Source organism: Kogia breviceps, chromosome 7 (genome assembly GCF_026419965.1).
Source record: "Kogia breviceps isolate mKogBre1 chromosome 7, mKogBre1 haplotype 1, whole genome shotgun sequence".
NCBI classification, from domain to species: domain Eukaryota; kingdom Metazoa; phylum Chordata; class Mammalia; order Artiodactyla; family Physeteridae; genus Kogia; species Kogia breviceps.
The window spans coordinates 75,658,770-75,675,487 of record NC_081316.1 but is presented as its reverse complement, the minus strand read 5'-3'; the positions used below and the strand labels follow the sequence as shown (position 1 = coordinate 75,675,487).

The 16,718-nt window shown below is 38.3% G+C and overlaps 1 protein-coding gene and 1 non-coding gene across 6 annotated transcripts in view; one reads left to right on the top strand and one right to left on the bottom strand.

The window, feature by feature from the left end:
• RNF141 (ring finger protein 141) overlaps positions 1-16,718 on the bottom strand; it is a 66,205-nt gene that overhangs the window by 34,263 nt on the left and 15,224 nt on the right. For all 5 annotated transcript variants that reach the window (XM_067038631.1, XM_067038629.1, XM_059067925.2 and 2 more), the window contains exons 2-3: positions 15,085-15,276; positions 11,873-11,981 (exon numbers count right to left, since the gene is read on the bottom strand). In XM_067038631.1, coding sequence (XP_066894732.1) covers positions 11,873-11,981; positions 15,085-15,227 — 252 coding nt within the window. In that variant the 5' untranslated portion in view covers positions 15,228-15,276. The remainder of the gene's footprint in view (positions 1-11,872; positions 11,982-15,084; positions 15,277-16,718) is intronic.
• Positions 3,866-3,972, top strand: LOC131760706 (U6 spliceosomal RNA). Its single transcript, XR_009336805.1, has one exon. It is a non-coding gene; the product is annotated as a U6 spliceosomal RNA (small nuclear RNA).

The window sequence follows — 16,718 nt, the reverse complement described above, 5'->3', positions numbered from 1 at the left end:
ACTATTTATCGAGTACCCATTATGTGGGTGTTACAGGTACTATGTGCACTGCTCTAGGCACTGGTGACATAGTGTGTAAAAACCAGACAAAAATCCCTCTCTTCATGGAGGTTACACTATAGGTAGGAGAGACAAATAAAATACAGATTAGATAAGATGGAAATAAGTGCTATGGAGAATATTAAACAGAGGAGAGAAAATGCTGAAAGGCTACAGGGAAGCCGTCACAGAGTAGGTGACATTTAGGAACTAAAGAGGTGCACGAATCAGTCATATGGATATCTGGGGCAAAGAGCATTCCAGGATGACAGTCAAGTGCAAAGGCAGAAGTGAACCTGACAAGGAGCCAAAGGTGGCTGGAACAGAATGAGAGAGAGGAGTGGTTGAAGATAGGGTTAGGAAGTGAGGTGACGACAGATGTATAGAACTTTGCTGTTCATAGTAATGACTTTGGTTTTTACTCCAAGAGCATGGCAAGTCACTGGAGGGTTTTGAGCCAAGGAGTAATAAGATCTAATTTCATTTCAGATTATGAGTGGAATAGATTGGTTATTATGCTGAGACTAGACAGAATGGGGACAAGGGCAGAAGCAGGGAGACGAGTTAGAAGGCTACTGGAATAATCCCAGTGAGAGATGATGGTTGCTAGGAATAAGGTGATAGTAGTGACAATGGTACGAGTTGGTCACATTCTGAATATATTTTGAAGAGAAACCTGACAGGATTCACTCATACTCTGACTGTGGGGTGGGTATAAGAGAAAAAGAGAAGTCAAGGATGACTCCAAGGTGTTGGTCTAAGTAAAAAGATGGATGAAAATAATATAATTCATGAAGCTTCTTAACAGCCACCTTAGTCCATAATTTTAATTAACCCATTAATTTTTCTGATATTATTCCCCCCAAATATTCCATTTAAACATTATTTAGATTATTTTTTATAATGTTTGAGCATAACCGCCACAGCAGATAGCAGATACTCAAGATAAGGTCTTACTGTAAATTGGCTTTTAGTTGCTTAAGATTAAGAAATATAAAATTTCAGTCTACTATCAGCTTATAATATACTGGACTTTAACTCTTTTTTTCTAATGTTAACACTGACTTCTCATACAGTCTTTCAAAAAGAAACTAAGAAATGCAAATAAAACATTTCTTTAGATCTAAAATCAAGAAAAATTATACAAATGAAAGGTCTGATTGCCTATGTTTTTAATACTCTTGTTTTTCTAACTTAGAATCTTATTTTAAGGATGATGTTTAATCACCATAAAGATATAATGGTTAGAGATAGTGAGGTAAAAAAAATTTTTTTGACTAACAGTAAAATCAAACATTAATTCTGTGTTTGCCAAAGAAAAGCAACAGAAAACTAAAGGATCAGAAATCTGCTACATTCATATTCCTACAGTTTTCTACAATTTCTACTAGCCCCTTCGATGTGAGCTGAGTAATTTATAAAACAAAGATGGAAAATGTAATTTAGGTACTATACTATATCAATACACAAGGAAAGCTTCAACCTATCCCAGTCATTTAAAATGAGAATATTTCTTCAACAGACTTTTGTTCACTAAACATATATTGAGTTCTTACCAGGTACTAAGCATTATAGGCTATAAGATCTAGACAGAGTTGCTGCTCTCAGGAGCTTACTATCTACTAGGGAAACTAAGAACCTAAACAAATAATTTTATTCATAACGTAAAATTTAATCATAAAGTATAAATAAAGTGCTTTTGGAGTTTAGAAGAGCCAAAAGAATTTCTTTAGGTTAACTTTATGGATGAGATGGTATTTGAGGTGGACCTTTAAGGAGACCTCAAATTTAGACATGCAGAAATAAAAGATGTGGCAGAAACTACTGACTGATTAAACAAATGCCATTCCCACTTTTTACTGTGCCAGTAGTGCCCTAATTTCGTTTTGGTGACTACCACTCCCTGAAATGACTCAGGAGTCAATCCTGGTTAGTCTCATCTAAACCAATAACAGTAATCACATCCTCTCTACCAGTGTAGGTGTAAGAAGGGGAATGTGAGCTAATATTGACCCAATGAGTTTGAAAGAGGGATCTGCTAGGTCTTTGAATGAACCAATCCAGGAGCTACTTTATATTAGGGTTTCTTGATAAGTGAGAAAATAAATACTATTTTTGTTTAAACTGGTGGAATAGGGATTTTTTGTGACTTGTATCTGATGGCAATTTAAACGGCAAAGGAATGGACATTCTAGATGAGGGAACTCAATGAGCAGAGGCATCGAGATGGGAAAGTAACAGCTATACAGCCTTAAATTAGCTAAGCCTGGTGAGACTGTAGATTGCAAAAGGGGATAGTGGTAAAACAGAAAAGATAGCTTGGAGCCATATATTGTAGAGGGCCTCAAATGCCAGGTCAAAGAGTTGGGACTTTTTTTTTTTTTTTTTTTTTTGCGGTACGCGGGCCTCTCACTCTTGTGGCCTCTCCCATTGCGGAGCACAGGCTCCGGACGTGCAGGTTCAGCGGCAATGGCTCACGGACCTAGCCGCTCCACAGCATGTGGGATTTTCCCGGACCGGGGCACGAACCCATGTCCCCTGCATCGGCAGGTGGACTCTCAACCACTGCGCCACCAGGGAAGCCCCAGTTGGGACTATTTTGAAGCCAAGGAAGAATTGCTGAGGAATTTTAAACAGAAAAGTGATCTGATGAGAGCTGTGCTTTAGAAAGGTTATTCTCACAGCATCATAAATTAGAAATGAGGTGGAGTCAAGATGGCGGTGTGGGAAGATGTGGGGTTAGTGTCTCCCCACAACTAGGGTGACTGCCGGCCACTGGTGGGAGACTCTGACGCCCAAGGAGATGGGAATAACCCCAAAGTGAATTGGTAGGACACATGGGGGACTGAGGCGGGAGGACAAGTGGAGGCCAGACAGGATCGGTGCCCCTGAGGCCAGGGAGATCAGGAGAGGCAGGCGGGAGGGACTCTCTGGGAAGAGTGGGAGAGGAGTGGAGGGCAACTGCCCTGCCCATTCGGGCCCAGGGAGCTTGATGAGCTCCCAGGCCGATCCCCTGCCCTCAAAATCCCCTCCAGGCCACGTGGGTCCTTGGAGGTACAGGAGGGAGGCTGAGGAGGTCAGGAGAGGTAGGTGGGAGGGGCCCTCCCAGACCGGAGGAGAGGAGAGGAGGGCGTTTGCCCCACCCATTTGAGCCCAGGAAGCCTGCTGGGCTCCCAGGTGGGGTCCGCTGCCCTCTGAGACCAGGGGTGGGGGGCACACCTGGGCCCCTTCTGTTCCTTGAGCCTAAGCTCCAGCCCCCACAGCCCACAGGGCCTTTTTCAGCCCTGTGGGTCCTGAGCATTGTCCCCACCCACCACCCAAACCTCACCAATGCTTAGGTCCCACCCTCCACAGCCAAGGCATCCCCCCCACCTTTTTTTTTCTTTTCCTTCCTCCTCTTTTTTACTATTGTGGTACTGATGTACCTCCTGGTTGTTGATTCATCTATATTTTCATTTTTATATTCTTCCTAACATACCTGTTAGTTTCCTAGTCTAATTTTATTTTTTACTTTGTTATTGTTCTTTTTTAATTTTGCCACCCTAGGTGGCTTGCGGGATCTTGGTTCATGAGCCTGGGGTCAGGCTGAAGCTCCTGTGGTGGGAACTCCGAGTCTGAACCAATGGCTAACAGAGAACCTCAGACCCCAGGGAATATTAATCGGAGCAAGGTCTCATGGAGTTCCTCATCTCAGCACCAAGACCCAGTTCTACCCAACAGTCTACAAACCCCAGTGTTGGAAGACTCAGGCCAAACAACCAGTAAGACAGGAACACAATCCCACTCATTTAAAAAAAAAAAAGAGATGGCAAAAAAACATGTCACAGTGCTAGCTTTGGCAGCACATATACTAAAATTGTAATGATACAGAGAACATTAGCAAGTCCCCTGCGCAAGGATGACACGCAAATTCGTAAAGCGTTCCATATTTTTATATATGTATATGTATAGCTGATTCACTTTGTTATAAAGCAGAAACTAACACACCACTGCAAAGCAATGATACTCCAATAACGATGTTAAAAAAAAGTCACAGATGAAGAAGCAAGGTAAAAAGCTACAAGACTAAATAAATGAACAGGAAATAGGTAGTTTACCTAAAAAAGAATTCAGAGTAATGATAGTAAAGATGATCCAGAATCTCGGAAATAGAATGGAGGCACGGATTGAGAAAATACAAGAAATGTTTAACAAAGATCTAGAAGAATTAAAGAACAAACAAACACAGATGAACAACACAATAACTGAAATGAAAAATACACCAGAAGGAATCAATAACAGAATAACTGAGGGAGAAGAACAAATAGGTGAGCTGGAAGACAAAATGGTGGAAATAACTGCCAAGGAGCAGAATAAAGAAAAAATAATGAAAAGAATTGAAGGCAATCTCAGAGACCTCTGGGACAACACTAAATGCACCAACATTCAAATTATAGGGGTCCCAGAAGAAGAAGAGAAAAACAAAGTGTCTGAGAAAATATTTGAAGAGACTATAGTGGAAAACTTCCCTAACATGGGAAAGGAAATAGTCATCCAAGTCCAGGAAGCACAGAGAGTTCCATACCAGATAAACCCTAGGGAAAAGCACACCAAGACACATATTAATCAAACTAACAAAAATTAAATTAAAAAAATATTAAAAGCAGCGAGGGAAAAACAAAAAATAACATACAAAGGAATCCCCATAAGGTTATCAAATGATTTTTCTGCAGGCCAGAAGGGAGTGGAAGGATATACTTAAAGTGATGAAAGAGAAACACCTACAACTAAGATTACTCTACCCAGAAGGATCTGATTCAGATTCGATGGAGAAATCAAAAGCTTTTTCAGAAAAGCAAAAGCTAAAGAGAATTCAGCATCACCAAACCACCTTTACAACAAATGCTAAAGAAACTTCTCTAAGCGGGAAACACAAGAGAAGAAAAAGACTCACAAAAACAAACCCAAAACAATTAAGAAAATGGTAATAGGCACATACATATCAATAATAACCTTTTATGTAAATGGATTAAATGCACCAACCAAAAGACACAGACTGGCTGAATGGATACAAAAACGAGACCCATATATATGCTGTCTACAAGAGACCCACTTGAGACCTAGGGATACATACAGACTGAAAGTGAAGGGATGGAAAAAGATATTCCATGCAAATGGAAATCAAGAAAGCTGGAGTAGCAATACTTGTATCAGATAAAATAGACTTTAAAATAAAGAGTGTTACAAGAGATAAGGACACTACATAATTATCAAGGGATCAATCCAAGAAAAAAATATAACAATTATAAATATTTATGCACCCAACACAGGAGTACCTCAACACATAAGGCAAATGCTAAAACAACCATAAAAGGGGAAATCGACAGTAACACAATAACAGTAGGGGACTTTAACACCCCACTTAACCAATGGACAGATCATCTAAACAGAAAATAAATAAGGAAATACAAGCTTTAAATGACACAATAGAAAAGATAGATTTAATTGATATTTATAGGACATTCCACAGGCAAGTGGCAGAATACACTTTCTTCTCAAGTGCACATGGAACATTCTCCAGGACAGATCACATCCTGGGCCACAAATCAAGCCTCAGAAAATTTAAGAAAATTGAAATCATATCAAGCATCTTTTCTGACCACTACACTATGAGGCTGCAAATCAATTACAGGAAAAAAAAACTGTAAAAAACACAAAAACATGGAGTCTAAACAGTGCACTACTAAATAACCAAGAGATCACTGAAGAAAGCCAAGAATAAATAAAAAAATACAAAGACACAAATGACAATAAAAACACGACACCCCAAAACCTATGGGATGCAGCAAAAGCAGTTCTAAGAAATTGCTAAGTTCATAGCAATTCAATCTCACCTCAAGAAACAAGAAAAATCACAAATAAACAATCTAATCCTACACTTAAAACAACTAGAGAAGGAAGAACAAAGAAAACCCAAAGTCAGTAGAAGGAAAGAAATCATAAATATCAGAGCAGAAATAAATGAAATAAAAACGAGGAGAACAACAGCAAAGATCAATAAAACTAAAAGCTGGTTCTTTGAGAATATAAACAAAATTGATAAACCCTTAGCCAGACTCATCAAGAAAAAAAGGGAGAGGACGGAAATCAATAAAATTAGAAATGAAAAAGGAGAAATCACAAGTGACACTGCAGAAATACAAAGGACCATAAGAGACTACTATGAACAACTATGTGCCAATAAAATGGACAACCATGAAGAAATGGACAAATTCTTGGAAAGGTACAATTTTCCAAGACTGAAGAGGAAGAAATAGAAAATAAAAACAGACCAATCACAAGCAATGAAATTGAAACTGTGATTTAAAATCTTCCAATAAACAAAAGCCCAGGACCAGAGGGATTCACAGGTGAATTCTATCAGACACTTAGAGAAGAGCTAACACCTGTCCTTCTCAAACTCTTCCAAAATATAGCAGAGGGAGGAACACTCCCAAACTCATTCTATGAGGCCACCATCACCCTAATACCAAAACTAGACAAAGATATCACAAAAAAAGAAAACTACAGGCCAATATCACTGATGAACATAGATGCAAAAATCCTCAACAAAATACTAGCAAACAGAATCCAACAACACATTAAAAGGATCCTACACCAAGATCAAGTGGGATTTATCCCAGGGATGCAAGGATTCTTCAATATATGCAAACCAATCAATGTAATACACCACATTAGCAAATTAAGTAATAAAAACCATATGATAATCTCAATAGATGCAGGAAAAGCTTTCAACAAAATTCAACACCCATTTATGATAAAAACTCTCCAGAAAATGAGCATAGAGGGAACTTACCTCAACATAATAAAGGCCATATATGACAAACCCACAGCCAACGTCACTCCCAATAGTGAAAAACTGAAACCATTTCCTCTAAGATCAGGAACAAGACAAGGTTGCCCACTCTCACTGCTACTATTCAACATCGTTTTGGAAGTCCTAGCCACAGCAATCAGAGAAGAAAAAGAAATAAAAGGAATGCAAATTGGAAAAGAAGAAGTAAAACTGTCACTGTTTGCAGATGACATGATACTATACATAGAAAATCCTAAAGATGCCACCAGAAAACTACTAGAATTAATCAATGAATTTGGTAAGGCTGCAGTATACAAAATTAATGCAGAGAAATCTCTGGCATTCTTATACACCGACAATGAAAAATCAGAAAGAGAAATTAAGGAAACACTCCCATTTACCACTGCAACAAAAATAAAATACCTAGGAATAAACCTGTCTAAGGAGGTGAAAGACTTGTACTCAGAAAACTATAAAACACTGATGAAATAAATCAAAGATGACATAAACAGATGGAGGAATATACCATGTTCTTGAATTGGAAGAATCAATATTGTGAAAATGGCTATACTACCCAAAGCAATCTACAGATTCAATGCAATCCCTAACAAACTACCAATGGTATTCTTCACAGAATTAGAACAAAAAATTTTACAATTCGTATGGAAACACAAAAGACCCCGAATAGCCAAAGCAATCTTGAGAAAGAAAAACAGAGTTGGAGGAATCAGGCTTCCTGATTTCAAACTATACCACAAAGCTACAGTAATCAAGCCAGTATGGTAGTGGCACAAAAACAGAAATATAGATCAATGGTACAAGATAGAATGCCCAGAGATAAACCCACGCACATATAGGCACCTAATTTATGACAAGGAGGCAAGAACATACAGTGGAGAAAAGACAGCCTCTTCAAAAAGTGGTGCTGGGAAAACTGGACAGCTACACGTAAAAAAATGAAATTAGAACACTACACCTAACACCATACACAAAAATAAACTCCAATTGGATTTAAGCCTAAATGTAAGACCAGACACTATAAACCTCTTAGAGGAAAACATAGGAAAAACACTCTTTGACATAAGCCACAGCAAGATCTCTTTTGACCCACCTCCTAGAGTAATGGAAATAAAAACAAAAATAAACAAATGGGACTTAATTAACCTTAAAGCTTTTGCACAGCAAAGGAAACCATAAACAAGACAAAAAGACAACACTCAGAATGGGAGAAAATATTTGCCAATGAAACAACAGACAAAGGAATAGTCTCCAAAATATAAAAACAGCTCATGGAGCTCAATTTCAAAAAAACAAACAATCCAGTTAAAAAATGGGCAGAAGACCTAAATAGACATTTCACCAAGGCAGACATACAGATAGCCAAGAGGCACATGAAAAGATGCTCAACATCACTAATTATTAGAGAAATGCAAATCAAAACTACAATGAGGTATCACTTCACGTAGGTCAGAATGGCCATTATCAAAAATTCTAGAAACAATAAATGCTGAAAAGGGTGTGGTGAAAAGGGAACCTTCCTGCACTGTTGGTGGGAATGTAAATTGATACAATCACTATGGAAAACAGTATGGAGGTTACTTAAAAAGCTAAAAATAGAACTACCATATGACCCAGCAATCCCACTGCTGAGCATGTACCCTGAGAAAACCATAATTCAAAAAGAGACATGTACCATAATGTTCATTGCAGCTCTATTTACAATAGCCAGGACATGGAATCAACCTAAATGTCCATTGATAGATGAATGGATAAAGAAGATGTGGCACATATATACAATGGAATATTACTCAGCCATAAAAAGAAATGAAATTGAGTTATTTGTAGTGAGGTGGATGGACCTAGAGTCTGTCATACAAAATGAAATAAGTCAGAAAGAGAAAAACAAATACCATATGCTAATGTATATATATGGAAATCTAAAAAAAAAAAAAGGTGCTGATGAACCTAGTTGCAGGGCAGGAATAAAGAGGCAGACACAGAAAATGGACGGAAATGGGGTGGGAGGGCGAAGCTGGGGCGAAGAGAGAGTAGCATCAACATATATACATTACTGAATGTAAAATAGTTGGCTGGTGGGAAGCAGCAGCATAGCACAGGGAGACTGGCTCGGTGCTTTGTGATGACCTATGGGGGTGGGATAGGGAGGATGGGAGGGAGGCTCAAGAGGAAGGGGATATGGGGACATGTATATGCATATGGCTGATTTGCTTCGTTGTGCAAAAGAAACTAACAGTATTATGAAGCAATTATACTCCAATAAAGATCTATTTTAAAAATAATAATAAATAAATAAATTGGAATTAGGAGAAGAGTCTGAAGGTGCGGAGATTAATCACAGAATCTAAAGTAATCTGGATGAGAAGAAAGAGGGGCCTGAGCATTAGTTACAGTCTCCTTGAGAGTGTGAACTTTGTGTTACAAATAAACTCAAGTGAAACTTAGTAGAGGTAAAACTGAAAAGATCAGCTGGATGGTTACTGTGGAAGAGAGAGCAAGAAAAGGAGAAAGAATGCACAGTTCTCAGAAATGACCTTTGTCACTAAAGTTCTTATAAATTCATCCATGTGTCCTCTGAAGTTGACTTTCAAATAGTCCAAAGATTATGTGCAGTGTAAACTCAAAGATGATGGGAGTACTGTATGGGATTTACTTAGTCTATTTGAATGGTTTTACATGTTTTAAGCACAGTTCTTCATTTCTTCTTTACCTTATTCCTTTGCAAATTCAAAAGTTGCAGATTCCCAAAGTTCTTTTGGGAGTATGCATATTTATAACACTGTAAAAAACTGCTAATGAACTTAATATAAATATAATATAAACCCCAAAACAAACAAAAAATGGAAAAATATGTTTGGTATACAATATTTTTTTAAATAAATTTATTTATTTATTTGTTTGTTTTTTATTTTTGGCTGTGTTGGGTCTTCGTTGCTGCATGCGGGCTTTCTCTAGTTGCGGTGAGCAGGGGCTACTCTTCGTTGTAGTGCATGGGCTTCTCCTTGTGGTAGCTTCTCTTATTGTGGAGCATGGGCTCTAGGCATGCCGGCTTCAGTAGTTGTGGTGTACGGGCTGTAGAGCACAGGCTCAGTAGTTGTGGTGCATGGGATTAGATGCTCCGCGGCATGTGGGATTTTCCTGAACCAGGGTTCGAACCATGTCTCCTGCACTGGCAGGTGGGTTCTTAACCACTGTGCCACCAGGGAAGCCCTGGTATACAGTTTTTGAGCCCAGTAATCTAAGTATAAATAACAAAATGTGATCTTGGATCAAGCTGTATTTCAGTGTGTATTCTGTTACTATGATTTGTGACATATTATACACTATATAAAGTTACACTGCTACCCACACCACACTAGTATCACATTAACTACCTCTGTGATGAATAATGCAAAAAATTTTTGAATGATGGTTCTCTGGCAGCTATTAAGTGCTTTTTAACATTTGGACCTAAAAAAAAATCAATAAGCAAATGTTCAGTGTTGATAGACCCAGCTGAGTGGTATTAAACTATACTATGTATTTTCTCTAAATCAACTATGAACTTTAACAGGCACCATTCAACTTCAGGCACTTAGCCAAGTCTGGAATTAAGATCTCTCTGTCTTTGTTCCCCTAACACTTTTTAAAGTTCTTTTATTACTTAAATAATTAGACCTTCAAATTCGATCAACTAAACACAATCAATCCTACTCCACTTATAGCATAGTAGTGGCAATCAACCCACTGGGGAAATGTGGCATATTATTTGGGTAACATCCAGGGTGCATGATACAAAAGAAAAAAATCTCTACCCAGGAGTTCTTCATGGATTGATCAGGAGTTGAAATAAAGGCATTCATGAATGCCCAACTTATTGTTTATATGCATATGGGTGATTTTATTGTGTTTTAGAGCAGGGGTTGGGATAGGAGGAAGCTTAATAAAATTCATGCCTTCAATTTCACCGAAAGTTCTATGGCCTCAAAAAGGTTAAGAACCACGTATTCTAACCTACCCATTAGTGGATGAGGCTCCCTAATACTCTACGACAGCTGCCATCATATTTTTTAGCACAGTTGATATACTCTATTTTCTAAAATTTAAAGATGAACTAAGAGACACTTAATTTTTAAGAAGTCATCTTAGAGCTAAGTAGGGTGTTATAGGATTCCACAGTCAGTTAAAATCCAATAAGAGAGGTACAAGATAAGGATGAGCATTTACTACCACTTTCCTTGATTATAAAAACCTCTGCTGGGACTTCCCTGGTGGTGCAATGGTTAAGAATCCGGGGCTTCCCTGGTGGCGCAGTGGTTGAGAGTCCGCCTGCAGATGCAGGAGACACGGGTTCGTGCCCTGGTCCGGGAAGATCCCACATGCCGTGGAGCAGCTAAGCCCGTGAGCCATGGCCGCTGGGCCTGCGCATCCGGAGCCTGTGCTCCGCAATGGGAGAGGCCACAGCAGTGAGAGGCCCGCATACCGCAAAAAAGAAAGAATCCGCCTGCCAATGCAGGGGACACGGGTTCAATACCTGGTCTGGGAAGATCCCACATGCCGTGAAGCAACTAAGCCTGTGTGCCACAACTACTGAGCCCGCATGCTGCACCTGCTGAAGCCCGAGCGCCTAGAGCCGGTGCTCCACAACAGGAGAGGCCACCGCAGTTAGAAGCCCTTGCACTGCAACAAAGAGTGGCCCCTGCTCGCCACAACTAGAGAAAGCCCGCACGCAGCAACGAAGATCCAACACAGCCAAAAATAAATAAATTAAATTAAAATATAAATCTCTGCTATATGGAAATTATACAATCAATGAAATTCAAACAGTTAACCTGGAAGGCAAAAATAGTATCAAAACTGTTTTATATGGTTTTACAAATAAATGTTAATAACAACCAAATTATAAACATTTATTTCCACTATATTACATTATATTATTAAATGTGGTTCTAACCACCAAAACAGTTTAAGCTCAGAGTTGGAAATCTTTATCATTCTCACCTTGGTACAGACTACTCGTACAACCACTTTCCAAAAGGCAGAGGAATCAGACCCAGGTTGTACCTCAAAGAGAAGATGTTTTTCCTGGCCAGAAGCCACTTTAGCAGTTCTGAAAAGAGGTAAACACATTTGTTAATTTTATGAAAAGTCATGTAAAATAATGGAGCTATGAAACCAGATTCAAGAAAGTTTAAGACAGAGGAGGAAATGTGAAGAAAACACAGAAAGACAAATAACAATAATGGTGATTTTAATAATTAGATTTTTTAAATATAGGGATAGAGAATGTTTTGACTATAAACATACAATTTAATTTTCAAGGTGGAAAGCATAGTGGAATGATATTTATAAATCTATTTTTTTCATATCTATATCTCAATGGTCTTTAATTTTATTTTTTTATTTTTTTATTTTTGTGGTATGCGGGCCTCTCACTGTTGTGGCCTCTCCCGTTGCGGAGCACGGGCTCTGGACGCGCAGGCTCAGCGGCCATGGCTCACGGGCCCAGCTGCTCCGCGGCATGTGGGATCTTCCCAGACGGGGGCACAAACCCATGTTCCCTGCATTGGCAGGCGGACTCTCAATCACTGCGCCACCAGTGAAGCCCTCAATGGTCTTTAAATTTCTAACAAAGACAACTAGGAAAAACATGTGCAAGGAATCAGGTACTTAAAGAAAATATTTAGCTGGTTTCATTTACCCATATTTTGACTAGTGCCTCAGATGTATATAAAGTGTGCAAAAATCTTGATCTTGGTTGAGTCCTTCCTTAATCAACAACACATATATACCTCTTTGAAAACAATTTTTACAGATAATTTGAAACTGGGTGAAGCAAATGATTTTGAGACGCTTATATAACTTTACTGTCCTCCTCTAGCAGAGTAATTCTGATTTAGAAAGCAACAGGATACTAACATAAAAATATAACACTTTTTAGGATAACTCAATGTCGTGCATCAATGCCAATTTAAATCAGTTCAAAGACATAAGTATTGCAGCTCCCTTTTATCATTACTCACATTTCTCTCTGAGCACCAGTGGGGATATCACACTCAGAACTAAGAAACTTACAGCTAAATAAATTGAGGCCATTGAAAATTAAGTAACTAGCCCTAGGTAACAAAGTCTGCCAGTGAAAGTAGTACTGCCAGTTCCCAGTTCTGTTTTCTAGCTATCAAGCCACGTGTCCTTTGAGTAGGTTTAACTTTATAGTTCTCAGACAGCACTGAACTTGTGAAATGCCCAACTCTGACCCAGGGGAATTGGTTTTAAGAAGCAAATCCAGTCAGAAACATTCTATGCTAATAAATAAAAGGGAGATACTCTTTTACCATCACCTCTATATTACACAGTAAGCTTAGCTTGAGGATGTTTTCATAGGACACATTTTATCCAGTATCTTTAGGTCAAAAAACAAAATTTCATATAATAGACTAGGTTTTTTTGTATATGTTCTAAGATTCTAAAGGGATGGCAAATGTCATTGATTACTCTTCAAAAAAATTGATACAATAAACAGAAAAATTCCACTCATGATACTATTAAATTCTCAATCGAATTTTATTCCTTAAGAATATGGTCTCAGAAGTAATGCCTCAAATGCTACCATTTGGATGATCTTTAAAAAAAAACAAGTAAAATGCTAGAGTTTTTAAAACCCATGACTACATTTTTATTATAAAAGACCAGACAATACACAAATATACACAGTAAAATGTAAAATCTCCCTTCTCTGCTCCCCTTTTCCATCACCTCCCCAGAGAGCTGTGTATATCCTTTCAGTTCATTTTCTACGCATTTATATATATATATCTACACAGGATACATCCATATATCCATACAGGGCTTCTTTTTGGTGTGTCTGTTTTTAATGAGTGAAATCCAGTGTGCTTAAAAGAAATGATCTTCTAATAACTTTTAAGAGTTAAGAATGCTTTATTCTTCATGACTGGCAAATAACAGGACACTCCAGCCATGTCCATAAAATGACTGCATTTCCTTCTCTTTATCTAATGTGTTCTAAATGGCCAAGTATAATATGTCTCTTATCCAATATAGTTATTGCAAAGCTTAAGGAGTACATTCATGTATTTTACTCTAAACTATTAACAGTGACTATAATATAAATTTATATATACTAAGTGGTTCCAAACTGCTTGGTGATTTTGTTTGGACTTTTTGGGGTTTAAGGAGAGGTAATATGGGATAGTGGAAAGATCTTCAGACTTGGGAAAAGCTGGATCTGCCATCGATACTTGGGTAATCACTTTAGGTCTCAGTTAAAATGTCTGACTATCAGCAGAGTTCCTTGCAAATACTATGTGCTCAGTGAATGTTAGCTCTGTTGAACAGACTAAAGAAAGAACCTTTAAGATCTCATTCAAAAGGCAATGCCAGTAAGTTATAACTATACCCCCAGGGAAACAGAAGATACATATACAAAGAGAGTCGGATATGGGTGCTGCTAGAGGAAGACTTAATAGAAAGAAGTGACATCTGCTCTCCTGTCACTAAGGGAGAACACACAAACAAAAATGGAATATTTTAAAAGTATAATAATCTGGGGTCATTCAGGGACAGAGCTCGGTATATTTTAATAGCTGATTTAATAAAGAATAATTCACAAAGAGAAGTTTGTTCTATTGGATGTGCTAAGGAGGCAGAGAAGTTCATACTCCATCTTAGAAATCTATTCAAGAGTTAAGTACAGATGTAAACATGATAGCTAATTAGAAAATATTTATAAACAAAATATCTTATTCTTCAGTGATGACAAATGAATTATTACCATATATATATTTCTCTGGCAAAATAATGGTTCAATGAACAAACATAGAAGACTTATTTATTAACAAGATGAACTGGTTGATATTCAGAAACCTGAAGTGCCCTTTGACTATCCTAGGTGCCTTTCTCTAGATGACTAACTGGTATATTCTCTTCTGTTATGCACCTCCTTTAGTGCTTTCAAACAAGGGTCAATTTACATGCCTGTGTTCAAAATTCAGTTTTAAGTTCCTTCTGTTTTTAGTCCTACGACATAATTTTAGATAGCTACATAGAAAGTCTTATAGTACTCAATAAATATTTGCTAACTGCTGCTGAAAACATTCTCTTACCAACCATTACGTGTGGTTATTGCTCAGACAGTCACAACACTGGGGCATATGTCAGGGGGAGAAAATAAAATGAAAAAGAGCAAGACTTACACATCATTAAGTTCTGCTACTCTTCCAAGAAATTCTTCATAAGTTAAGGAGCCACTTTCTCGAACCAATGTGACATGTTTTGCTACTTTTTCTGGTAACTTGTTAAGAACTAGCTGCGTCTGATCCGAAATTTGCTGTCCCATGATGAAATGATGTCTTATGAAATCCAAAAAGTGTTGCTTCACATCGTTTCTGTCAAATATACATAAAAGTTACTTTTACATGTAATATTAAAATGGCAACATACCCATCCCTTCAAGAAAATAAAGAAAAACAGGAATACTTTTAAGTGAGATCTCAAAAGACTTACATGAGCCTAAGATGGAATTTATTTAAACAACTATATTTTAAAGTAAAGATTTACAGTTCTATTTTTTAAAGATCATACAGGTAAATGAGAATACAGGATTCATTTATCTTATTGGGAGGGTGAATTCCTACAATTTTGCCAAGTTAAAAACCATTACACACACACACACATACACACACACAGAGGCATTTAGCTGATTGTATTTAATAGGAAGTTTGTTTACCTCATATAATTTTCCTAAGAACATTTCCTGACTGCTTACTATGTCAGGCTCCAAACTAAGTGCTTTCATATATTATCTCATTTATTTCTTCCAATAACCCTAAGAGGTAGGCATTATTATATTCCTAGTTGACAGATAAGGAAATAGAGTTGAGTGACTTATCTAAAGTTAAACAGCTGGGGATTTCCCTGGTGGTGCAGCAGTTAAGAATCCACCTGCCAATGCAGGGGACACGAGTTCGATCCCTGGTCCAGGAAGATCCCACATGCCAAGGAACAACTAAGCCTGTACACCATAACTAATGAGCCTGCACACCACAACTACTGAGCCCATGCACTGCAACTTCTGAAGCTTGCGCACTCTAGGGGCCAGGGGCTGCAACTACTGAAGTCTGCAGGCCTAGAGCCCATACTGTGCAACAAGAGAAGCCACTGCGATGAGAAGCCCACACACCACGACGAAGAGTAACCTCTGCTAGCCACAACTAGAGAAAGCCCACGTGCAGCAACGAAGACCCAACGCAGCCCCCCCCAAAAAGTTAAACAGTTGGTAGCACTTCCCTGGTGGTGCAGTGGTTAAGAATCCGCTTGCCAATGCAGGGAGCCCTGGTCTGGGAAGATCCCACATGCCGCAGAACTACTGAGCCTGTGCTCTAGAGCCTGCGAGCCACAACTACTGAGACCTGCGTGCCACAACTAATGAAGTCCATGCACCTAGAGCCCATGCTCCGCAACAAGAGAAGCCACCGCAATGAGCTCCCTGTGCACTGAAACAAAGAGTAGCCCCCACTCACGGGAACCAGAAGGAAAGCCCGTCTGCAGCAATGAAGACCCAACACAGCCAAAAATAAATAATAAATTTATATGAGAAAAACAGTTGGTCAATGGTTGAAGCGAAATTTGAACTCATGTTTTTTAGATTCTAGTGCTTATATTCTTTAACGCTATGATATACCGTGATGTATAATTGTGATGTAAATAGAACTGCTAAAAAATTTATTGTGGCATTATTTATAAATGTACAACTTAATTTTAATTGTAAAATATATGTAAATTAAACAGACTTTTTAGCTAATTCAACTATGTTACATTTTCTGCTTAG